Below are 27,055 nucleotides of genomic sequence, written 5' to 3'. Positions count from 1 at the left end.
TTGTTAGAAACAAGGATTCTATGAATTGTTTTCAGGTGTGGAGAACATTCATTAATTTTATTCTCAAAGGATTTATCAAAACTACCCAGCGCTTGCTTCCTTAAGTCTGATAGATGTTTCTTTTCTAGTCTTCTTTCCCATTGCCATCCACTCCAATTTGAGATTTCTGTTGTATCAAACTATACTGCTACAAAAACTTTCTAAATGGCTCCAGATTCTTAGAATTATTTTCTAGGAGGTATGATTCACATACAATATAGTGCTAATGATGCCTTTTGGAGTTGTGCAGCTCATAGCAGCCCTGTGATACCCCCTTCACCAACCAGCCTCTCATAGTTCTGTAAAATTCATCCTACCAAAATGCTGCTCTCACTGTATTAGTCTGTTAAGAATCTTCATTTTTTTTCCTTTTGCTTATTAGCTAAAGTTAAAGCTCCTACTTAGAAATCTGGCTATCCCTCATGAATTATTTTCATTTTGTTTTGTGGTTTTCCCCCTCCTCCGACTTCCTAATCTGAGCGCTACTCACTTTTCTCAACATTTCAGGCCTTAACTTCATTTCCAAAGACTTGCCTGATCCATAAAGACCTTACTTTACAGATATCTTTGCCTGTTTTAAATATGGTGAGGAAGGGGGAGAGAAAGGAAAATAAAATATGTGTACTGTGTGGGCCAGGGGCTCCCTATGCACTATCTCATTTAATTCTTTCTCCAAACGTAGGACATCCTAGAAACCATACCAATTTGACAGAAGAGGAAATAGCTTCAGAGAGATTCAATCATTTAAATGAAGTTATACAACCCAGAGAGTTGGGATTTGAACTTGGGTTTGTCGAATTTCAGAACTCTTTCTCTATCTGATTGTCATTTAGCCCCTACTATATTAGCTATACCAGGTTTTATTAAGTTTTATTTAGGTTATAACAAAATGTCATCTAGGGCAGCCTCCCAACAGAAGGCTTCCTGCTTTCTCATAAAGCTGTTGGGAACATTTCTCTCCTCTCTCTGTCTCTGTCTCACAACAGGGTTATTATTTGAACAGTGTTAATCCTTTCAATTCAGTAATATAAAGTAGTCCTTTTATGATAATAAGGGACACATCTTAGATAAGTAAAGTCTATGTAGAGTTCCCAAATGTTGTTTTATCCTGTGATAGCATATCCTTCAAGAGTAAACCATTAGGAGATTCACTAACAAGTGGTCAAATTGTCAGGTCTAAAACTAATTTATTTTTATTAACTCCGTTTACTTCCTGGTAGAGAATTGAGCATCATGAGGGTTGCTTAACCATGGAATAATTATGAATTATGGGGGAGAAAGAAAACTAAAAGCATCCATCCTCTCTAAACTAGATGAAATAATCACTCCAAATTATTCAAGAATTCTCTGAAGTCATTTTCTTGCTTTTCTATATTTTCCTCCATAGTAGTATTTGCTTAAAATCTGCCCCCTCCCATCCCATTTTTTTTTTAACATCTTTATTGGAGTATAATTGCTTTACAGTGGTGTGTTAGTTTCTGCTTTATAACAAAGTGAATCAGTTATACATATACATATGTCCCCATATCTCTTCCCTCTTGCATCTCCCTCCCTCCCACCCTCCCTATCCCACCCCTCTAGGTGGTCACAAAGCACCGAGCTAATCTCCCTGTGCTATGCAGCTGCTTCCCACTAGCTAGCTATTTTACGTTTGGTAGTGTATATATGTCCATGCCACTCTCTCACTTTGTCACAGCTTACCCTTCCCCCTCCCCGTATCCTCAAGTCCATTCTCTAGTAGGTCTGCATCTTTATTCCCATGTTGCCCCTAGGTTCTTCATGACCATTTTTTTTTTTTTTTAAGATTCCATATATATGTGTTAACATACGGTATTTGTTTTTCTCTTTCGGACTTACTTCACTCTGTATGACAGTCTCTAGGTCCATCCACCTCACTACAAATAAGTCAGTTTTGTTCTTTTTTATGGCTGAGTAATAGTCTATTGTGTATATGTGCCACATCTTCTTTATCAATTCATCTGTTGATGGACACTTAGGTTGCTTCCATGTCCTGGCTATTGTAAATAGAGCTGCAATGAACATTTTGGTACATGACTCTTTTTGAATTGTGGTTTTCTCAGGGTATATGCCCAGTAGTGGGATTGCTGGGTCGCCTCCCATCCCATTTTTTAAAATCTGGGAGCAGGTAGAAATGGACCCAATTTTTGTGCTAATATTTGAAGATTATTCTCAACCATTATGATCTCAGGGTGCTCCATTCATGTTGTAATTCTGCATTTCACCCAGAACTGGAGGCAGTGGTTAGGTAAGAGCAAGCACGTAGTCCATGAGGATTGGGGTGAAACAAGGAGTTTAGCAGTCTGTTTGACTACATTTAAAAACCTCATTATAATTTCATGGTGACATCCATAATATAAGCAGTTAATCCTCAATTGTATAGATAATAAGGTATCATGAAACATGCTCTTAAGCCATTATGTAGAGTGTAAAAATTTGTTGCTTTTCATTGATAGATAGGAGGTCAGATTTTTAAGTTTCTTGTATGTCTGTTAACTTTGATTTTATTTCTTTTAGTACTTTAGGAAATTACAGAAAATGCGTTTTAGCTAATATTGTACAAAAGTATTATAATGAAAAAGGATTTGGAACAGTAGTCTGGAATTAGGACACCATGCTTCCTGCTTGTTCTGGGACAGTGACATGACCTTGAACAAATCATTTTAAATCTCTGGGTCTTTAACATTTCCTCATTTATTTTTATTTATTTAAAAAAAAGTTTATTTATTTTATTTATTTTATTTTTTTGGCTGTGTTGGGTCTTCGTTGCTGCGCACGGGCTTTCTCTAGTTGTGAGAAGCAGGGGCTACTCTTCGTTGTGGTGCACAGGCTTCTCATTGTGGTGGCTTCTCTTGTTGTGGAGCATGGGCTCTAGGTGTGCAGACTTCAGTAGTTGTGATACACGGGCTCAGTGGTTGCGGCTCATGGGCTCTAGAGTGCAGGCTCAGTAGTTATGGCGCACGGGCTTAGTTGCTCTGCAGCATGTGGGATCTTCCGGGATCAGGGATCGAACCCGTGTCCCCTGCATTGACAGGCAGATTCTTAACCATGGCGCCACCAGGGAAACCCCCCCTCATTTATTTTTAAAATGTTGCTTTCACATCTAAAATTCTGTGACTCAATACTGTAATGGCTTTCTCTGCATTCATTCCTCTTTGTTGCTCCTACCATTTAAAATAATGATTACATTAAAATCCTAAACACTGGTTTTAAAAAAGCACAGGTGGATATACTGTGGGGTTTTTCTTTTTTTTCTGTTATGCTCTCTGTTTAAGGACACTTTGTGCTAGTTTGCATTAAAACTTGAATTGTAGCTCAGCAGGTTGCTAATTATGTTTCGTTGGAATACCGAAGGGAATTGAAAATAACTTTTTACCTATATGACTCATAAGAGCAGTGATTATACTTCAAGGCTTTACTTTCTCTGTAATATTAGGAATTATGAGATTCACAGGAAAATCAGTAGTTTTTTGCCTTTCAGATCAGTCTATAATGGAATGAAATTCTGGGTATGATATATGCTGTTTTCTTCCTTGCTTTCAGAGAACACATAGGCTTGGAAGGTAACATGATACAAATAATTTTGCAGTTTTTTACCTCTGTGGTAATATATGCATATCACACCTTCTTGAGGTTTGCTTAAGTGGTGTTGTCTAGAAGAGTGAGCACTGAAGAAATAAATGTTCCAGCTCTGTAGTAGTGGGCTGCATGACTGTGACCTTAGGGACGATTCCCATCCCCCAATTCTGTGACCTCCTTTATTCTAGAAGGAGGTTGAACTAAATTATTTTTGGTAACAATCAGTTGCTAACATTTCTTGAATACTTACACAAATGTTCAATGAGGCAGGTCCTGCTATCGCCCTACCTCATTTCAAGAAGAAACTGAGGTCTAGTAGAGATTAAGTAATTAGCCCTTAGTAGTGGAAGAGCCTGGTATTCAACCAACACCTACCCACGCACCACCTGCTTTTAAAACTCATAATTTGACCACTTCAATATACTGCCTTCCAACTTAAACAGTCTGTGATTATGGGAATTTCTAATACAGGAGTATCTATCTTAAACAACATTCAGAATCTCCAGATACTGCCCACATCAGTTGCTAAGTATTCCTATGTAAATTTTCTACAGCCCATGCCAGATCACTATGTACATTTGTAACACTGCTGTTTCTAAATAACTTTAAAATAGTTTGTACTCGCATTCACAACACTCCATAAGGTAAGTTGGGCAACTGAGGTATTATAATACAGATGAGAAAGAAGATTTGGCAGGTGTTATTTAGGTGGTGAATTGGTAGAACCAGATCTTGAACCCACTTCTTGGCTACTCCTGTTTTCTGTAGAACATATACCTATGATGATTGCTTTTAAAGATTCACACAAAAAAAGATCAATCACTGAAAGACTTTCTCAGATTACTACTGAGAAAATAGTAATAATCCAAGAGGTTATTTTATATTATATAATATTCCTTCCTGCATCTGTGACTTTCCATCTGTTACCATGAATAAATTGTCCCATCTCCGATCCAAGGCCAGCCTCTACTTGGGCTCTGGATCTCATCCCTTCCCTTCTACTCAAGAACTTTGTTCTTGAATTTTTCCATGTCTCTTCTGTAACATCGATTTCTTTCTCTTTACCAAATCATTCTTATTAGCATACAAACATGTTATATCTTTCATCGTAAGGGGGAAAACATCCTTTCCTAGATTTTGCATTCTCCCTTAGTTTTGTCACATATTGGATGCACTTAGTTGTGTCACATTTTTGTCAATTTCCCGTGATAGTAAAACTCCACAGAATTTTTTATGCTTCTGTTACCATTTCCTTATTCTTCATCTCTCCAGTCTCCTTGCTCAGGATGTACTACTTCCACTTCACTGAAATTTTTCTTTTCATAATTATCATCAACTTCCATCTTAACAAACAAGTGGTTGGTTCCCAGTCTTCATTTTACTGGACCTCTCAGTACTTGACCCACTTGTTCATTTTCTCCTTCTTAAAACCTTTCTTTACTAAGCTTTAAGACTGTCAAGTTCTGAAAATCTCCCTGGAAGCCTCTCTTTTACTAACTTCTCTTTTACTCCTGGACTTCTGGTTGTTGGAATGCCTCTGAACACAGTCCATGAACCTCTTTTCTTTGTCTTCGCTCATCCTCAGATGGTTTCATTCATTCTCAGCACTTTAAATATCATTCCACAAACAGTTTTTTGCATGAACCAATGTAAAAGTCTCTCATACTGTTTGTGCTACTTTGCACTGACTCAGCCTGTTGCAATTTAATCTAACCCCCATCCCCTGAAAAATAAATAAAACAGCTTCAGCCAAAAAAACCCAAATCATTCCAATGTGATGAATCCTTAATTTGTATCTTTAGCCTTCACCTCTCTCCTGAGGTCCTGATACGTATATTTAACTGCCTACTTAATATTTGGGTGGCTGTTAGGCATTTCAAATTTATGATGATTAAACATACTATTTTATTTTATTTTACTTTAATGCTGAACAAGGAAATTGATAAGCTTTTAAGATCAACAAACCAAAGGGAATGAAAAGAATTTAAATGGTCTCCAATCTTGGGAAAGCACAAGAGCATGTTATGTGATGGGTAGAATGTCAACTCATCTTCATTTATGGGCAATTCCAGAGGTATTCTATTCTGTCCCCCATGAAAGAAAGAGAGAGTAGTAGTAAATCATTTTTGAAACAGACCCAATGACATAAGAATCCATTCTTCCAACAATTTGAAACCTATTGTACCTTTAAAAACATTTAACTAATGCCACCCAATGCAGTTAGATGAAAAGCTGGAAAGGCAAGATATTTTGAGTTGAAAATGCAAGCTAAACTGTTGACTTACAGATCTCTGTTTTTGTTTCTGCTAAATTTGTACCTCTCAAGTCTTCCCCACCATAGTTTATGGCAGTTGATTTGGAGAAAACGATAGGTAGGAGTTCCTTGAACTCACCAAGCTCATTGCTACCTCTGAGCCTTTACACTTGATGGTCCCTCTTCAGATAATTCTTTCCCCAAATCCACATATGGTTTTCCTTTCTATCTCTTCCCCCTCTTCTTTCCTCCTCTCTTTCCTTCTCTCCCCCTTCTTACCTCTCTCCTCTCCTCCCCTTCCTTCCCTCTTTCTGTCTCTCTGACTCTCCCTCTCCTTCTCCCTATTTCTGTCTCTCTGTCTTCATGTTCTGGTGAACAGGATGTGAAACGCCTCTACCTCCTTAAAATCTGGGCTGTTTTGAGAGGACTACTGAATTTTGCCATGGAAAATCCATCATCATTTGAATGCTATTTAAGCATTGCTTTGCTTCTTTTGACATCTAAAAATATCAGTGACATCAGAGTGTCAGACACCAGTAACAAAGTAGCTTTTATTTATTTGGAATGAAACAAATCAAAACCACAAGATGGTAGCTAAGAGAGATGTCTTCTCAAGACAGATCAAACAAATGTTTTTCAGTTTTTTAACCACTGAGTTATTAAGTTGATCTTTCTTTCAATCTGTGTTATTTTTTGTTGTTTTAATTGTTTACTAGCAAACATCATCCCATTAGCCACATAAAACTAATTCAGTACATGAAGATGCACATGCTGTACTGGACATTTGAAGGTTTTCCGGTTCTTACCACTGTTTCAGCTTAATGAAATGTTTCCATATTTTATCTTCTGGGCTACTCTTAATAACCATTCTCCTTTCTTTTTTTATTAAACATATAATTCTTGGGAAATGATATATTGCTTGGAAATATTAGAAATGCAATACTAGTTACTAACGTGTGTTATAGTTCTGGAAATACCTACAAATTAGCAAATATTAATTTTCATAGAGAAATTGAAGGTTAGTTTCTTGTTTGTAATTTTAAGCTTCTGAGTTTACTGCTATATTGTACATGGGTATCCTGTAATATATTGCTTTACCCAGTGCAAAAGTCAAGGCTATTAATCACCAAAAAACTAATTAATCTTTAGAATTAAGTACTTATTTCCAAAATAGAAAAATGTCGAAGTATTTCTTAAAATTTTAGAGATATATATTTCTCTCATTTATATTTTTCTCTGTATAGCAAATCAGTTGCTTGGAAAAGCATTCTTGTTTCTGTTTTCTTCTAGTTTTATCATTGATTTTTAAAAAAAATTTTCTTAAGGAAAACTGATTGTGGTACAGCAAGTTTGTTAGGCTCTGAGCAGATCACTTGTGAATTCTCTTGATGCAGAGGATAAAATCACATCTGAAATAACCTGAAAATCATAGTCAGCTAAAAACACTGGTTAGAAATATATTTATGTTCTACCACCCACCCCCCTAACTTTCTAGCTACTAAATTACTCTTGGTTTTTATAACTTTTTCTCTCAGAGGAAATAGATACTGCTTTGTTTGAGATAGTGTTTTTTATGCTTATACGTCTTATTTTTAAGATTATGACTCATGGATTTTAATAGCCCTGTCAGTCACTTTATGGACAAATCTTCTTAGCGGAGGGATAATGATTAGAAAATAAAGATACCAAGCCCTTTGTATTATAGGCCCTGAACTGTAAAAATCATCTGGTTTTTATGGAATGTCAAATTAAATTCAAATAAGGGGTAACAATAATACTATCAAATTCTAACATGAATTTACTAATAACATATCTGCAGAACCATGCATGGTTTCAGTTATCTGGAAGTACTTACACATATTTAATTTATATGCCTCCACCCTCTTAGCCTTGAGTTATGTTGACCAAAGAAGCCACTGAACTCTTTTATTTATTATGCAAAAACCCAAGTGATGGTATAAGTAAAATATACTGTTTTCTGGTTGCAAAGTTTATACGCCATTTCACGTCCTGTAATCAAATATAGCTGTTACTATTATCATGTCTTGACTATCTCTGTGTATGCTCTGCATAACTGCAGTATGCACTCACAGATTCGTGAAAGACTATACAGCTGTTCGAGATTAGGGTTTATGCTGCAAAATCTCTGTGTACTTTCCTAGTTTGGTTAAGTTCACTTGAACAAAAGCATTTTACTGGGGAAGTTGGACATGCTATATATACTGGTAATAGACTAGAAATGAGATATAGATGTTGATATATTTGACAAGATTTATCAACCACTCTCCCCTCTCCCCTTAAAAAATAGTTTTGATGCCTAACCAGTAGATTTTCTTGGTTTTCATCTCTATGGTTTAAGTCTAATTTTCTGCACCATAAGATGTTATGATATAGTGGTAAGAACATAGAATATGTAGTTAGACCCAATTCTAGTCCAGATTCTGCTGTTCACCAGCATTATGGCCTTAGGCCAAGATATTTAAGGTCTCTAAGTCTTACTTTCCTTGTCTATAAAATAGAAATAAAAGCCCATCAAATAGATTTGTTTGAGAATTGAGTTAACATAAAAAATGTGCTTTGTAAACTGTATATTGATTATATAGATGTCAGAATTCTTATAGGTATTACCTTTCCTTAATAATTCAGTATTTTACAGTATATCCAGGTTATCTTCCTCACTTTTTATGATGATTACATAACCTGTCAGCGTCAAAATGACAGATGGAGTTGAACCTGTAGTGACCCATAACACATACTGCTTCTTTCACCTAAAAGTCCTTTGTCCCCAATTTCTACTTAATTGAAAGTTCCAGTTGTGTTTGAATAATGGAGGTTTTAGTTTTTTTATGACTTCAAAGTACTTTCAGCTGATAAAATTTGAGCCACAACACAGTTCACCATAGAAAAGACACTAGGGACTTCCCTCGTGGCGCAGTGGTTAAGAATCCGCCTGCCAATGCAGGGGACACGGGTTCGAGCCCTGGTTCGGGAAGATCCCACATGCCGCGGAGCAACTAAGCCTGTGCGCCACAACTACTGAGCCTGCGCTCTAGAGCCCGTGAGCCGCAACTACTGAAGCCTGTGCTCTTAGAGTCCGTGCTCCACACCAAGAGAAGCCACAGCAATGAGAAGCCCGTGCACCTCAAGGAAGAGTGGCCCCCGCTCCCCGCAACTAGAGAAAGCCATGAGCAGCAACAAAGACCCAATGCAGCCAAAAATGAATTTTAAAAAAAAGACACTAAATTCTGAAGCCTGTATTAGAATAACTTGAATTGTACCAATATATAAAGAAACCTTGAAAAGGTTATTTAGTTATAACTAGTAATTTATTGTGTGTGTTTATGGTTGCTATGAGACAAGTAAACGAGAATTAAAGAGCAAACTCACAGTTTCAGCACAGCCAAAAATGAAAATGAGAAGCTTGAGAAAGGAAATTTTTTTTCTTGTTTGGTTTGTATCGGCACATCGTAAATATAAGTGATCATTCTGACATTTTGAGGCATTATAAAGAAAATTCTATGTATAACATACCGAGTCTTAAGTAAATAGAAGTTTTCAATAATTAAATAGGTTAAGGAATAGCAGTGTTATTTCTTTTGTAGCAGAGATTTTCAAAAAGATGTATTGAATCTCCTTAAAAAGATAAAAATGTATGAAACTTGACATAGGATCAGACAGTATAGAACAGACCAATAGATCTTAAATATCTGTTAAAGTATAGATGCATGGCTGCCTTAGAGAAAGTCCTTCCTTGAGAATTTCACTATTGTGAGTATTTGGTAAATTTAGTGTGTCCTCTACAAGGTTAAATATAATTTGATAGAAATAGGACATCAGTTCAGGAGCTATCAATCCATATCACTGTGATAAACTGCAGCTGAGAGAGACACTGTCCATTCCGCCTGCGAGTGGCTTGTTGGGAATGACAAGTGCAGCCTGTGTAGGATCTGAGGACAATATGTTGCAAATGCCCTCAGCTCTTCTGGAGCTGCCGCTTTGTTCTCAGTGTCTTCTGATTGTCTCCTGGTACCTGTAGCGCTGCAACACCCTTGCCTACTCCTGTCCTTTTTAAAAAAAAAAATTAAAAAAAAATTTTTTTTAATTGCTTCAGCATGATGCTTATTGCTAGAATGAATTTTTCAAATACCACATTTTTTAAAAAATGCCACTTCTCTGTTTAAGAACCCATGTAGACGTCTTCATTCATTAAACTACTCTTTCAACATTCCAGATCCTCTGTAGTCTGACCTCACCCTACAATTCCATCCCAAATTTGTTTATTATACCAAGTTCCATTCCACAGAGGATTGGGGGAGCCCATGAGAATACTTATGATAAAATAATGGATAAATGTATTTAGAAATGAGGAACCTTGGAAATACAGAAATAAAGAGCCCAGAAGGTGACACTGGGGACGAAAACTTAGATGCACAGCTTACACCTGCTGTAACTAAGGTTAAGGTTTAGCTCTGAACTGCTAGATGTCACCTGTTCTGCCGTCCCCTCCAACATGCATCCTCTCTACTTCAGCCTTCTCCCAACTGTGCCCATGTTTAGTGACATTTCCGTGTATGTGTGTGTGTTCACTTATCTTTCTGATATCCTCCCATTATTCAAAGTTCAGTCTCATATCCATTTCCCATCTTCCATGAAGCCTTCCCTGTGTGTTCCAGCCCTCTTGGAATTCCTTCTTTGACTTCTGTAGCAGTTATACTCACTGTACAATAGTGTCAGCTCTTTATCACCCATCTTTTGTGGTGATCAGGAATTATGTTTTCGGCCAGCTTTCTTGAAATAGATTTTTAAGTATTCCGAGAAAGTTTTATATTTCTAAGCTTGTCTGTTGGTGGCTCCCTTTATTCACATTGACATCCTATACTGGTGCCTGTGCCACCAGCATTCTTCAGGCACCGTGTCTCACTCTCCTTCTGCATCCTTCACAGGCGCCTGCACAAGGCCGAGATTATAGTGTAGGCAGTAAAGTCAGGAGTGACTGGCAGGTAAGTAAGTCTGTCTAGTCAATGCTTGTATTTGCAAAAAGCATGGCTTTAATATTTGGAGCTTTCCATTGTGGACCTTTTCAGATATATGGCTGTGTGGATAGTTTAACCACTCTCTGGAGGAAAAGTAGACTTTGAAGAAAAGTGTTACAATTCTGAACTTTCTTACCTCAAAGCACAATTGCGAATCAGTCCCCTTCATAATGTCATTACTCCTGACCTTATACTTCATACTGTGGCTCTGGAATGAAACTCAGGTAGGTCCCAAAACCTGTCTACTAAAGCATTCTATACAATTCTAATCACCCAGTGTTGCAGTAATTTATGCCCAGGATTATGCCACTGATTACTTGAATTTGGTGAACAGCAGGTATGGAGCCAGAAATTTCCAGAACATTTTGAGGGAGGGTATGGGGCAGAGAGGTGAAGAGTTACCAGGATGATATAAAAACCCCTGTAAAATTAGCAACGATGAGGTTCTCATACTGGGCAGTATCTGCAGTCTGTTCAGATGTTACCAGTATCTTCTGCATGTCTCCAGACAGACCTTTGGAGGCCTGGGAAGCCTGCGTCTGTATCTGGGAGTGTGCTGCCTAATCTGGTGCTTTCTGTAGTAGTCAGGACAGATGTGGTTCCCTATCCTTTGCCTTTAAAGAAATTTTATATTTTTAACCTCATCTGTTGATGTCACCTTCATTTGCATCATCCTGTAGTAATGCCTGTGCAGCCAGCATTTTTAAAAAACTACCTCAATTAAAAACCCTGAACTGAATAATTCTCATACATATGAAGTACTAATTTGAACATGCATATAGTTGCTATTAGCATTAGTAAAAATATACATTTTAAAAGGGTCTCAATTTATAGTAATTTTGGTCATTGCATATATTCTCAAAAATAACGATTACTGTCATTATGGGGGGAAATGAGGATAGAGGAATCTAGGCATTTTTTTAATGGTTTAAAAGAAAATCCTAGTTTTAAAAATGTTAATAGTGTTGGGCCCGTAGAATTAAGTCCAGATTTCCTTAGCATATGTTCAAGGCCCTTCCCAAGCTGGCCCTTGTCTACTTTTCTGGCTTTGGCACCCACTGTTGTCCCATCCTTCATGGTCCTGAAGCCCCCCTGTTGTTTCCTGCCCCTCTCTCTTTCCCTTTGTCCTATAAATTCTGACTCATTCTCAAGACTATTTTGAATCTCTTCTGTGAAATCTTCTCTGTCCTTTTAGATTCCCTTTGTATGTGTTTGTGCACACAAATAAAGTAACTCTATGAGCAGATGCTTTACAATTTAGAAGTCTTTCATTCACTAAACTGGCTTATGTACATAATCTATAAATACTTGCTGAAGGAAGGAAGGAAAAGACAAAGTGCACATGAGAGTTCATAAATTTGTATAATGCTTCTTGTATAGTGATTGTTTAGGATTTATATTGATTTGAAGATTACTATTAACATCACTGACTTGGTAGTTCAGATTATGGATGAAGGTGGGAGATACTTGTTTAAATTATCTTTTTTGGAAAGATTTTAGGTTAATTTTGTATTGTAACCCAAAGGTTTGGGTTCTATCTCTACCACTGACTATATTTAAATTATCTAATCCTATTTCCTTATCTGTAAACTGTGAAATTTTTATATAATTTTCATTCATTCATTCATTTGTTCATTCATTAAACATTTGTCGTCTAGACATTATTTTTATCTTTAAAATTTAACCTTTAAATAATGGGCTTTCCAGTTATACTGCTTAAACCTTTAGAACATGCACCAAAATGTTTGTGTTTTCTTTTTGTTTTTCCTTAGCAGCTTATTTGCCTACCTTATTATTTTGGAAAGCTGCACAAAACAAACTGTCTTTCAGATATATGGTCACTAGAGATTGTAGTTTCAGCTCTATCTATAAATAATTATATATGGATAGGTGATTTAATCTTAGCCCAACATCTAAAATGATATACAAAAATTGCTTTTTGTTAGTTTCTTACGAGGGAAGCATTGATTGCTAAATAGAATATTAAAGAGATTGACATGCAAGATTAGCTATTTTTTTCCAAAGAGAGAAAGTAATAGAAGGTAAGAAATTTCATGCAGATTTATGCAGTGGATGAGTTAGCTGTGATTTCCTCAAAGTATGTTTCTCCTTTGTAAACAAAACATTTTCTTTGCTTTTGTCTTGCTGAATGGAAAATTGATTATCTTAATTGTGCCTCTATTCAAACTCACTTAAAAATGACTATGTGGCAAACTGTAAAGAAATAGAATAGAGAATTTCAGCATTTGAAAGTTTTCACTGCACAAGTGAACTTTAATTTTGGATTTTAAATTTTAATTTGGCTATTAAAATCATGAGCTAGTTGATTTCTTAGTTAAAGAAAATTTGTGAGAACATGAGGATAATAATACACTGTGACTACACATGTCATGTTTTAGCAGAGGAGGTACTAGGTTGGTACTGAGAAGTTTTATAGATAGGAAGAGTAAGAATTAGCAAATAGTAAGTGAACTTGAAATTTCATAGTATATTTTTATTGCCTTTAAGGTGAAGGTGGCAAAGATGTAGGAAATTGATGGTAATTCAGTTTTCTATAATATAAGGCACTTAAGATATTCTTTTGTAAACTTTAAAAAATGTATTTAAACAACTTAAATGAGAGTTAATCTTTTCATGATTGTAAGCCATTGTTTATTATGTGCTGCAGATCATGATTTTTCTAGTTTTAATGTGTAATTCATTTCAACTAAATTTGAAAATAGAAGCCTGAAATGGAGTAAACTTAAGACTACTGGAGTAGATTTATCTCCGCCAAATCTACTTATCTTAGCAGTGGTTTATTAGTTTTTTTAAATGAAAACTCAATTCTTTGGTTGCCAAAGTGTCATGGGGGAAATAACAAAAGTTAATAGGATTCAAAATGCAGAACATTTTGGAAAATGGTGTTTTGCTCATTTAGGCATACTCCTTTGTAAAATACTTTGTCATTAAAAGAAATAAAACTTCCAATAAAGGACAACTATGTGACTTTTCAATTAAGTAGTGATTGTGGAATTTTAAGGGAACTTGGGAGCAATTTATAATTCATTTCCATTTTTGAAGAAGAAAAGACTTTTGTTTACTGCTATAAAGAATATTGAATGATTACTGTCTTCCTTTTTTTTTTTTTTTTTTTTTTTTAATTTTATTTATTTATTTATTTATTTATTTTTGGCTGTGCTGGGTCTTCGGTTCGTGCGAGGGCTTTCTCTAGTTGCGGCAAGTGGGGGCCACTCTTCATCGCGGTGCGGGGACCGCTCTTCATCGCGGTGCGCGGGCCTTTCACTATCGCGGCCCCTCCCGTTGCGGGGCACAGGCTCCAGACGCGCAGGCTCAGCAGCTGTGGCTCACGGGCCCAGCTGCTCCGTGGCATGTGGGATCTTCCCAGACCAGGGCTCGAACCCGTGTCTCCTGCATTAGCAGGCAGATTCTCAACCACCGCGCCACCAGGGAAGCCCTTCCTTTTTTTTTTTTAAGTGGAAATTTCTTATCCTATATAGAAACATTTTAGAATTTTAGATTTGTAGTTGGCATTTATGCTCTGGCCTACAATTCAGATCATGACTATTTTGGTCAATTTCAAAATAAGAAAAAGATGGAATTTTAAGTAATTTGTGGTTTATGTTTAGCGAGGTTTGGAATATATCCTCTGATTGACAGAGGCAAGATTTGACCTGGGTAATTAAAAAGAGTGCATACTGGGACCAATTTACTAATGCTTGAACAGTTAATTGGCTCTGTTTTAAGATGTGTAAGAGTGCTTGTAATACACTCTCCAGAGTGTTAGATGCCATCATTGAGTTGTTTTTCTATGCATTGTTTTATTAGTCCTGTTGTATTATATCACTAAATCAGTATTCAGCTAAACCCAAATGTCACCAATTTGGAATAAATTTCTAGGAGACAGAAATAAACTGAAAATATTCAAAAATATTTTAATTAGTATGATAATATTATTATTAAAAAGTGAAGGGGAAATCAGGCTATTACAATTTAGCATTATGGTGCAGGAACAGTAATTTCTCAGCTCTGTCAGCTGCTCTTGGGTTTACTGTTCTGCACATTTACCTTAGTAGGTAGATGCTCATTTTCAGCAGGCACATTTAATAATAACATTAATCTTTTTGTGTTCATAACTCATAAAAAACGTTTTCAATAATTTCTTCTCTAACTAAATTTGTACCTGGGATTTATAGCTTGGGTAAATCTCAAAAATCAGTCTCTCTTTAACTATCAAAAATGGTTGGCTGTATATAGCAATCAGAATTTTTTTATCTTCCCAATGCTTTCTTAGAAAGTTGTTTTGAAGCTTTACTAGTGAGAACAGAATGTATTTTGAATACCTCATTTTTCTGTAAAATTTTCTTTTCTTCACAATCTTTATATTCTTTGTCAGGATCAGAAATACTTTATCACGAATTTTGGAATTTTCCCTCCTTGTGAAATTTTGAGGTGTCAAAGTTGACATTCTGCTTTTAATTCATACAATATGGGGAGGTTCCTTTTTAAAAATCCTAAGTGGGGGCTTCCCTGGTGGTGCAGTGGTTAAGAATCCGCCTGCCAATGCAAGGGACACGGGTTTGAGCCCTGGTCCGGGAAGTTCCTACATGCCGCAGAGCAACGAAGCCCGTGCGCCACAACTACTGAGCCTGCGCTCTAGAGCCTGTGAGCCACAACTACGGAAGCCCGTGTGCCTAGAGCCCGTGCTCTGCAACAAGAGAAGCCACCGCAATGAGAAGCCCGCGCACCGCAACAAGGAGTAACTCCCGCTTGCCACAACTAGAGAAAGCCTGCGTGCAGCAACGAAGACCCACTACAGCCAAAAATAAATAAATAAAATAAAAAATAAATTTTTAAAAAATCATAAAAAAAAATCCTAAGTGGAATTAAGTAACTAAAATTTAAATACAATTCTTAAAGCTTATTTCTATGAATGCTATATGGTAAACAGAAAGGCAATAAAGATAATTCTCTATATTTAGACTGAATTGATTTCCTCACTAACAAACACTGACTGACCAGCAAGAATGCCCATTCACTCCTTAATCCATTACATGCAATGTGGCTTCCACCTCTACTCCTTAGTAGAGTGGTTGAAATTGTCTCATTCCCTTTTACTTTGTAAACATTTAAGGTCTTTGGCCTAACAAAATTTACTGTGGCACTAAGGGATGATCCTTTACTTTCTGTTTAGTACAAGGAAATAATCTATTCTCCTTCACTTCACATCAGCCCTCCTCTCCATTTCTCAGAGATATTCTGGAGTTATATAACTTTGTTTTTAATTTTAATACAGCTTCAAGAGTGTTACCCTTTTTTTTTTTTTTAAGAATCACTTATTGTTTAGTTAATGTTGTAATTTATAGCAGCAGTCCCCAACCTTTTTGGCACCAGGGGCCGGCTTCGCGGAAGACAGTTTTTCCATGGGGTGGGGGAGGGAATGGTTCAGGCGGTAATGCGAGCGATGGGGAGCGGCCAGTGAAGCTTTCCTTGCTCGCCCGCCGCTCACCTCCTGCTGTGCAGCCTGGTTCCTAACAGGCCACGGACCAACACCAGTCCACCGCCCAGGGGTTGGGGACCCCTGATTTATAGAGTTTGCTTAATCGCTCTTTTTTTTTTTTTGATGTGGACCATTTTAAAAGTCTTTATTGAATTTGTTACAATATTGCTTCTGTTTTATGTTTTTGGTTTTTTGGCTGCAAGCCATGTGGGATCTTAGCTCCCCGACCAGGGATCAAACCTGCATGCCCTTCATTGGAAGGCGAAGTCTTAACCACTGGACCGCCAGGGAAGTCCCAGTTACACTTCTTATTGAGACATTTTGTGCTCTCTCAATTTTAACATTAGAATTTCATTTTTGTTTTTGCTTTTGCTGTAGTTGTGAATGCTCTCAGAAAGAAAAAGAGATAAGGGAAATATAGCATGTGTAGAAGCATATTTAAGCATACATTTATACCTCTTTTAGAGAAAAAATGAGATATACAAGATATATTCTGTTGCATGTCTACCAAAGGAATTTTATACAATATTCTAAAGTTTTAAACTTCTCAGAAGTAAGACCCTAACTCATTCATTTTTGCATACCTATTATGGGCTAAATATACTAAACACTCAGCAAATGATTATTAATTCAAGCTGAAGGGAGTGCTTGAGGTTTCTATATTTTTTTAATGAAATTCAAATTCATGTAATGGTCATGAATTTGATCATACATAAGTCCATATGTATAGAAATAACTAAATTCTTTGTATATGTATAAACCCTCAGTGTGTATACAGACTTTTTTTTTTTTTTTTTTTTTTGACTGTATTGGGTCTTCGTTTCTGTGCGAGGGCTCCCTCTAGTTGCGGCAAGCGGGGGCCACTCCTCATCGCGGTGTACAGACTCTTACATGAAGTTTTCTTGCATGATTCTCTAGAGGGAATTTTAAACATAACTTATTTGTTATTTTATAGGCGTATTGCACATTTCATTTTTCTTTACTGACTACTCATTTTTTTTCCCATTAAGGTGCTGATTGCATATTTTCCAAGCATCTGCAATTAATTAAAATCTTTACAAGCTTGCTTAAACCTAAATACTGTAAATTTTATACTTGAGAAATCTGAGATGGAAATTAAGTGCTTGACAGTTATTAATAAAAATCTTATGATCAGATCTAAATTTCACATGATCGGATTTCTAGCATTAAACCCTTACCAATAATAAGTACTTATATATTTTTTATTTTTTATACTCAGTATTTAATAAATAATAATAAATAATATATATTTAATAGTATTGTATTCTACTTTAATATTTTCACATTAAATATCTATTTATCAAATATTTGAGAACCTGCTCTGTGCTTTTTGACTACAGCAGTGAGCAATGTTAAAAAATGTTTAAAGAAGATAGTTTAGGTGATACAAACTTTAACATTTTATGAAGTGGACAGTTTCCTTTTGGAGAACTGCAAAATGGGGCAGAAGGCAGGAGGCTTTTTTATAGGATAAAGAATAAAGAACAAAGAAGAGAAAAACTGAAGATATCTGATTGATTGGGGCCACATTAATCAGCCTTGTTTGGAGTGAGAAGACCCAGAGTTGGCTTGGCGTTTGGGGATTGGCTGACAGGACATACAGCATTTCTGGTCAAGTGGACATTTATAGGGACACGGAAGTTGTCTAAGTTTTGGTTTGCTGATGTGGCACCCCAGGCAGGAGCAGCTCCATCTTAGCCCTAGAAATCTATTTCAATAATGATAACAGGACCTGGCCTCTACTCTCATGAAACTTACTGCCTAGGAAAGGATGCAGACATTAAACAAATAATGAATTCACTCTAGGTATAGCACTGAAGAGAAATCTCCAGGATGTTTTACTAAGGGAGTGATGTTTAGAAATGTTTAATCTGAGGCCTGATTACTTGAAGTTAACCAGGTTTGGTATAATAAGAATATATATTTGGTCTTTGTCCCTGGTTCCTGACAATGAAGTCAGAGGTTTTAACCCACGGAATTTCCTGAGTGATGGAAGTGTTTTCGTTGTTCATAAGAAGCCCCTGTTCAACACACTTGAATTTATGCTGATGAGGTGACTCAGGGTGGGATGTCTAGATAGCTTCAGAGTGGGGACTGGGCACCAGAAAGACTAAGCGTGTAATTAGCCCCATCCCCCTTCCTGGGAGGGGGTTGGGCCTGGAAATCGAGTTATAAGAACTCTTGAACAACAAGATTCTGAGACCTTCCAGATTGGTGAATGTGTTGATGTGCTGGGAAGGTGACCCTCCTGTAGAAGACATGGAAGCTCTGCACCCCATCCCCACTGCATACCTCGTCCTGTGCATCTCTTCCATCTGGCTGTTCCTAAGTTATATCCTTTAAGTAAATAAACTGGTAATCATAAGTAAAGCACTTTCCTGAGTTCTAGAGAATTATCAAACCTGAGAAGGGGGTCGTGAGAATCCCTGAATTTGTAGTCGGCCAGGTAGAATGGCAAGTAGCTTGGCGACTGCATTTTGCAGCTGGCATCTGAAGTATGGAGTCTTGTGGGACTGAGCCCTTTACCCCTGGGGTCTATGCTAACTCTGCATAGTGTCAGAATTAAATTGAATTGATAGACACTCATTTGACTTTGAAGACTTAGTGTTGAAGAGAAACCACATGTTTGGTGTCAGAAAACACTACAAACCAGGCAAAAGCAAGTAGAAGAAGATTCCAGTAAAGAAGTAGCAGTAATGCAAACTCTGAGGTGGGAAGGGGCTTGACTTGTTCCAGGATCTGAAAGTGTGGCTTCAAAGCTTGTAAGCAGGTGATAGACATGATCAGATTTGAAACTTATTTAAAAAAAAATTCTAATGACTACACAGAGAATTGGAGTGATCAGAAGAAGAATGGTTGCAGGGAGACTCATTAGGAAGCTGGTACAATATTCCACACAACAGAGAAGAGAGGCTTGGGAGTAAGGGTCATGAAAGTGGGGATGGTCACATACAAGGTGACACAGAAAGCACCCCCATATGTTTTATGAAGCTTATAAAATATTGATTCTGAAGAAATAATTGTACAAGTAGCAAATTCAAAGCTTTAATGGTGAAAGTTGAGATTCAGGATGATGTAGGAGAAGACCTAGCATATGCACATATGTGTGTGACCTTGTTAAGCTATTTAGTCATCTGACTCACATTTTCTTAATTTTGAAATGGGAACAATAATTCTTTTTCTTCCTACTTCATAGAGTTTGAAGATGAAGTAAGACAATGTATGTCAGAGCACTTCATAAATTTGTTGTAGAAGAATGCCACTTCTCATCTGTATTTCTTCTCATCATCAAAACTGAAGGCAAAATAAAAGCTAGTTGGGTTACATTTCTTTTTTGGATATTTTCATCTGCCCTACTTAATAACTGAGTCTTCCAAGTGTGTATTTTAGGAAAAGTATTCCTATTTTAGGTGAAATATTTTTCTCAGAGGTTCTGAAACTATATTTCAGGAACAGCCAGTTCATAGAGGTGACCCTGATCTCTTAGTGTGTATGAACTACTTTTTTTTTTTTTTTAATTTCTCAGAGCCTTAAGACAGGAGTGTGGGTGTGACCGTAGGGCTGGGAGGGTAGAGAAAAATGAGAGAATTATCAGTCAGTGAGGGAGGAGTGGTTGCAGCTTCCAATCTGGAAGTACCTGAAGAGAAAGAAGCATGTTGACAGCCAGGATCCATAAGTTGAAGGCTGCATTCTACCAGATGTTAAGCATTTAGCAGGGCTAGCGGAGTGGATTCATTCTTTAGTGGCTGCTCCCCAGAAACAGAAGAACATGGCTTTCATTTTAGTGCTTATGTGGATAACTATCCTAGAACAGTTCATTTTATCATCAGGGCAGGGACTCTGTCTTATTCACTGCTGTATCCCCAGTACCTAGTAGTATGTCTGTCACATGTCTCCTTAATAAAAACGTATTGAAGGAAGGCATTTTTGTAAAGTGTCTTCATAATACTTATTAAACTTTCTTAGACCATGTTTATCATGTACAACTCTGCTTATGAACATAGTGATCCTCTGAAATGTACCATCTACCCATGTAGTCCACAGAGTCTAGTTGGTTCTCCCTCCTTAACATCTCTCGTACCTGTTCCCCACTTCCATCTCCACTGCCACTTCCTTCCTTGAATCCCTTTCCTCACCTGGATTATTGTAGTTTTTAAACTGATATCCTACCTTCAAATCTTATACCCTCCAACCACCCTTCCCATTGTTGCCAGGGTGCAGCATCTGTAAGATATAAGTTTAGTCTTCTGCTAAAGGACTTAAATGGTTCCCTTTTACTTAGAGCAGTGAGCTTCCAGCCATGATGTTCTAACACACTGATATGTCACAATCATTTGGAAGGTGATAGGTGTATCATAGTATTTGTGCTGTCTCGCATGGAAATGAGTCCAGAGAGAGATAAAAGTGAGGATGGCGCCATATTTATAAATTAGCTTTTAAATGGTTCATGAAATCACAAGGAGAGAGAGAGAGACAGAGCAGCTAAAATGTCCAATGTCCATTTTCTTTACCACCTTATCTAACTAGAAAGAGCATACTTCTAAACTAGACCTTGCCAGAACAATAAACTCAGTACTTTTCTCCAGAATGTTTTCATTATGGCAATACCCTCTTTACTTAGTGATTTTTATTTATGCTTGGTGTTTGTTGTAGATGATAGTGTTTTTTAAATTTTTTAATAGATTAAAGGCATTAATAGAGGCACATTATACTTTTTAGTACAGATATTATACATTTTTATAGTTATATGTTTCTAACCCTTCCAAGAATGAACTAAAAGACAAAAAAGATCAATATGAAAATGTCTTTCTCCATCATCTCTACACTTTTGGTAGGTTGAAATTGTGTTTCTGAAAGGAGTGATTGTCAACTTAAATTTATTTGTCATTGTCATGAATTGAGGAGTATAATGCAGCACAGACAATATGGTATGGCATCAACAGTGGGATCATCTTGTAGATCAGGAAATAGCAAGACCTGAATGTTGTCAATTACACGAGAGTCATAGTAATACAAATCCAGATAATGTTTTATCCATTTAAAAGTAAGTTTTCATCATTTTGAATTTGTATTTTCCTTCAAATAGATAAACATGTACAGTGGAATATTGAGTTAAGGTGTTTATACTAACTCACTTTCTAATTTATTTTGTATTATATTGTACTTAATTTGTGAAGGCCACTTGCTTTATAGTAAATGTTAAAAGGAGCATATTAAATGATTCTAGGTGTTAAAATACAATTAATTGAAGTATTCTGCTTGACATATCAGAGTACAGATCTCAGAGCCAACAGAGCAACTGGAGATAAGGGGAAAACCCAAGAAGCAAGGAAATCACAGAGAGGGGAGCCCAACTCTGCCTAAATCCTTGGCTGAGTGTCACATTTCACAGGCTGAGGGAAGACTCATAGGAAACCAGGCTAAAAAAACAGCAGTTGGAAGCCATAAGAACAAAACAGAGATGAGATATAAGTAGCTGAGTACCATGGGTTAGAGAGAATTTGCAGTTTGAATCCAGGCAAGGTAATTGTCTATTAGAATAGAAATCTAATAATCCTCAGAAAAACCTAACAGAATTCAGTTTTTCTATAATATATTATCTAAAGTGTCTAGTTTTCTACAAAAATATGAAACATGTAGTGAAGCAGGAAATTGTGATCCATGGCCAAGAAAAAGTAGTCAATAGAAACTCTTGTTAGCCCAGATTTGAATTTAACATAGATTTCAATGTAGCTGTTTTAAATATGTTAAAAGAATTAAAGGAAAATATAGGTATGTAAATAAACAGATAGGTAGCCTCCCCAGAGCAATGGAAACTATATTTAACCAAAACAAAAACAAATGTGGTATTAGACCTGCCTGAAAGCACAATTACTGTAAAATTTTTGCCAGGCAGGCTGAAAAACAGTTTGGAATTGTCAGAAGAAAGCAACAGCAAACCCAAGGACCCAGTAGAAATAACCCTGTGCAAAGAACAGAAAGAAAAAAGATTGAAGAAAAATGAACAAAACTAAGAGAACTGTGAAGTAGTCCATTATACATGTTCTTGCAATCATGGAAGGAACGGTAAGAAAGAGGCATAAAAATATTTGAAGAAATCATAGCCAAAAACTTCCCAAATTTACTGAAAAGCATTGATAGATCCAAGAAGCTTGCAGAGCCCCAAGAAAGACGAATACAAAGAAAACCATTCTTAGACACATCATAGTCTAACTGTTATATGATAAAGAGAAAATTCTGAAAGCAGCCAGAGGAAAACGACACTTGTTGCTACACTTCAAAGAAAACACTGAAATTATTTCTCGCTAATGAAAAAATTCAAGCTTCTAAGAAAAAATCAGAATTTTAGAAAACTTATATCCACCAGTAGCTTCCCAATACTTTGAAAGACATTTAAAATGATATTGACCATGATATTAAGAAATATGATTTTAAAAAATATTGTATAATGAAATGTGTTAATATTTGAAGATCCACATAAGGAAGATATGCATAATTTAGTGAACCAGTATTTTCCAAATGACCGGTACACAGTGTTATGAAATCATTCACTGGTAAAAGATCCATTCAAAGTGCAAAGTAGACCAGTGGATTTTAATGTAACAGAGTACAGAAAGTTTATTGATAATGGCTTCAGATTCCACATTGTCACTACTTTTTAAGAAACTTCCACTCATCAATGTTTATTGTAGTATCAAAGGAGAGTAACTGCACTTCTCTAAAAAAGCTGTTAAATTACTTTTCCCTTTCCCAACTACCTATCTCTGAGAGACTGGATTTTCTTCGTATATTTCAACCAGAACAACGTATTGAATGCAGAAGCAGATATGAGCATCTGGATATCTTCTTCTGAGCCAGACATTAAAGAAATTTGTAAAAATGTAAAACAGAGTCCTTTTGTTTTGGAAATAGTAGCTATTTTCATAAAAACACTATGTTACCATATATGTTAATATATAATAATATAGAGTTTATTATTACTTTTAAGTTAATGAATTTTTTAAAATTCGAGTTTCAACTTCTAATACATTAAATGGCGATAGATATGATCCACATTAACAGGAGCTCTTTGGAGTCCTTCATATATTTAAATGTAAAGGTGCCATGGGACCAAAAAAGCTTGAGAATTACTTTGGTAATTCTCTGGCTCCACCTTTAGATAACAGATTCCTTTGAGAGCACCAGACTGGAAAATTGGAAATATCTTGTAGCCTGGGAGATTAGTGTTCTTCAGTACATGATGACATTCAATTTTTGTTGACATCCTTGATTATTTTCAAGTGGACCGTATAGTAGTATGCTGTTGAGTTGTACTGCTTACTGCCTCTGATGGTGGCCTTTTTCTTCTTCCCTTCTGATATTTGTTTCCAGACCTTTTATTTTTAGCAGGGAATTTTACCAAGAAAGCAATAAAGGACTTTTGCAGTGGTGACTAATCCTTATTTTCTTTACTTCTTCCTTCTTTGGCTATGTTTAGAGGTTATCAAGGGAGAGCTGTACAAAGAGTGTAAGCAGACTTCAGTAGAGGGCTGCACAGTCAATTGCTATGCTATGCTATGCTGAGTTGTTATTCAGTTTCTGGGAAACAGCATTAATCATTTGAAATCAAAGAATCATTGAAGTTTGTCTCATATGGTGTGAAAAAGAATTATAAAGTGGGTAACTAAGAGTAATTCGTCCAGAATTGTTTTTTAGTCCTGCTTACTGCTTATAATCTGTTAAATGCATGTGACAATGTTTGTTTGTATTTCTTATCTACCAGGTGACAAAACCAATCTGCCAGAAATAAACTGGTTATAAGGGATGTTCATTACATAAATGTGTAGTAAATTTATTTTAAGATTGCATTACTTTGTTCTTTGACAAAAATAAACCCTTGCAAAACAAAAGTAAAAAAGCCTAAATACCTACCTACTTGCATGAAACTGGATAGTTCCCAACTTTCTGTATCTTGGTATTCCATCTGATTTTTTAATTGTTCTTAGTGACTTTGTACTTAATTCGAATTTAGAAGGCCCCTCACTATTAATGAGCTTGTACAGATCTGATTGTTGCTTTAAGATTTATTGCGGTCAAAAAATTATCAGACAGATATTTCTGTACTCTCTCTTCTGGCCTTTTACATTTTTACCTAATATTTTTGGTAGTTTTGAAACTTGCATAGTGGACAGGAGCACTAAAACAAATTTATTTGACACTTTATTTCTTTGATAGTTGAGTTACATGGAAGTAATTAAACTGTCAAATTTGTCCCATATTGTGTTTAAGGGACTTAATAGTGATTTACTTTTTGAACCATATTTTGTTTTACTTTTTTTTTTTTTTCATTAATTAATTTATTTATTTTTGGTTGTGTTGGGTCTTCGTTTCTGTGCAAGGGCTTTCTCTAGTTGCGGCGAGCGGGGGCCACTCTTCATCGCTGTGCGCGGGCCTCTCACCGTCGCGGCCTCTCTTGATGCGGAGCACAGGCTCCAGACGCGCAGCCTCAGTAGTTGTGGCTCACGGGCCCAGTTGCTCCGCGGCATGTGGGATCTTCCCAGACCAGGGCTCGAACCCGTGTCCCCTGCATTGGCAGGCAGATTCTCAACCACTGCGCCACCAGGGAAGCCCTTGTTTTACTTTTGAAATGACATGGGTTTTCTTTCTCAGTGCAAATGATTATGTTTCTGAAAGTCACATAGAGGCTTTCGCCAGAATAAAAGGCTTCTAATTTGAGGATCTCAGTTAGGGGTATTTATTTGGGGCTAGAAATAAGACCTGATTATTTATGAGCTGTTTTCTTAAACCACAGTTTCCCTTGTGTTTTCTTAGGCTAAAGATGAAGAAGAAGCCTTTCTGGATTGGAGTAGTGATGAAAATGATGGATTTGATCCAAGCACACTTCCAGATCCAGATAAGTACAGAAGCTCCGAAGAATCAGATAATGAAGATATGGAAAATAAAATTAGGTATGTTTCTACCGTTGGTGGCATTAAGAATATGGGTCTTCTCCTTTTAATAAGTTCAAAAGATGTGTGGAGACAAACGTCTCATGCCCTTCTCGTCGTTTTAGGGGCCCTTCTGCTGTTTCTGTTAATTCCTGTTAACAGATATATGGGTGATATGAGAGTTGTATCTTTTTCATGGTCTATTCTCTTCTTGTCTCTCTCTTTCTGAATCTTTTATGCTTAAGTATTTGATGCACTAGGGTATATTTAGTGCAAACAGAGGTAAGATTTTATTTTGATTCACTGTTGAGATTGTTGTTAAAAATTATTTCTGAATTTTTTAAAAGGGAAGTTATACTTTCACATTCTTTGATGTAAAATTAAGTAAGAAACACATAAAATAATGGAAAACTCATACATAAACAGCCTTTGACAAATTCTCTCAAATTAGAATCTGTTCATTTTAATGTGGACTTACTTGCTGCCATGCCAAAAACAGATGAAATGTAATGAATTGAATGACTTGCTAAGCACTTGTTTTCAGAGTACTATGTATTAGATTAAATTGAGATTCTGTTGATTTAAAAGTTGAGAATATTGAACTGCATGGTTCATGATTGAACTAAATCAATGAGCCTATTTAGGCACAAGGGGGAGGTACTAATGATGGATGAAGTTAATATGGTTGAAGGGGAGAGGAAGCTTGTTGGAACCCCTCAACTGCTAGTCTGAAAAGTTTGGAGTTGAAAAAATAGGCCACAGAGAGCTATAATCCAGTTTTAACTAAGAGCATTATGAAAAGGTCTCAAAAAGATTATCCCCTTAGGAGAAAAATGCTATAGAGAGATCATTTCAGAGTTACTCTTCATTTTAATATTGTGCTCATTTAAACATAGTATTATTTTATAATAGTGAAAATGACTTATCCAAAATGCAGTCTTCCCATGTGATGCCAGAAACTTGAGACATTTGCTATTGGACAACTAGGTAATGGACATAATAGCTTTACTACCACAAGAAGCACCACAGGTGAAAATAATTTATTAGGATTTAGAAAAAATATTTAAATGATAAGGGTTAAATAATTTAGGTCCAGGTTGTAATTCTAATCTTTAGAAATTGACCTCTAAGAGTAAATATGCATATTCTACTTCAGAAAGTTTCTTGGTACACATGTCCAGACCTTGATGAACTGTCAGTGTGGTTGTTTGTTGCCCTTTTTATTCTTATATAAACGTCCCTGTTTCAGAGTAGTTTATGGGATCTCCATTTTGATAGATGTGATCTAACTTAACACGTATAACTTTATATCATTAACTTCCAAATGCTCTGTGTAATTTTACTTTCTGAAGGGAACTTTAATTGGTTCTTACAGTTTGTTATTTGGCCATATTTTCCACATCTGTCTAACATACCTTTAAAACATAGAGCCAACCTTTGAAATCACTAGTAAGATGTCAGCAATCCTTCTGTATCTGATTCATAAGGATTTTTTTCAAACATTTTTCATGATAGTTTCTGGGTCGTCCTTAATCTATGTACAGCAGACATTTCGTTTCATTCTTTTGGCATCTTTTACCCTCATAGTGACATTTCCCTGCTACCACCTAGCTAATATGACTTGTTCTCAAATAGTTTCACATTTCATCCTCTTAATGAGCCTGTAAATGCTGTGTAGCTAGAA

At 36.3% G+C, this 27,055-nt stretch overlaps 1 protein-coding gene across 1 annotated transcript in view; it reads left to right on the top strand.

The window, feature by feature from the left end:
* DDX10 (DEAD-box helicase 10) overlaps nucleotides 1-27,055 on the top strand; it is a 251,244-nt gene that overhangs the window by 206,609 nt on the left and 17,580 nt on the right. The window contains exon 17 of the mRNA XM_057553611.1: nucleotides 25,256-25,392. Within this exon, the coding sequence (XP_057409594.1) occupies nucleotides 25,256-25,392 (137 nt within the window). The remainder of the gene's footprint in view (nucleotides 1-25,255; nucleotides 25,393-27,055) is intronic.

This window comes from Balaenoptera acutorostrata, chromosome 9 (assembly GCF_949987535.1).
Source record: "Balaenoptera acutorostrata chromosome 9, mBalAcu1.1, whole genome shotgun sequence".
Lineage (NCBI taxonomy): Eukaryota > Metazoa > Chordata > Mammalia > Artiodactyla > Balaenopteridae > Balaenoptera > Balaenoptera acutorostrata.
This window is presented reverse-complemented; position numbering and strand designations above follow the sequence as displayed.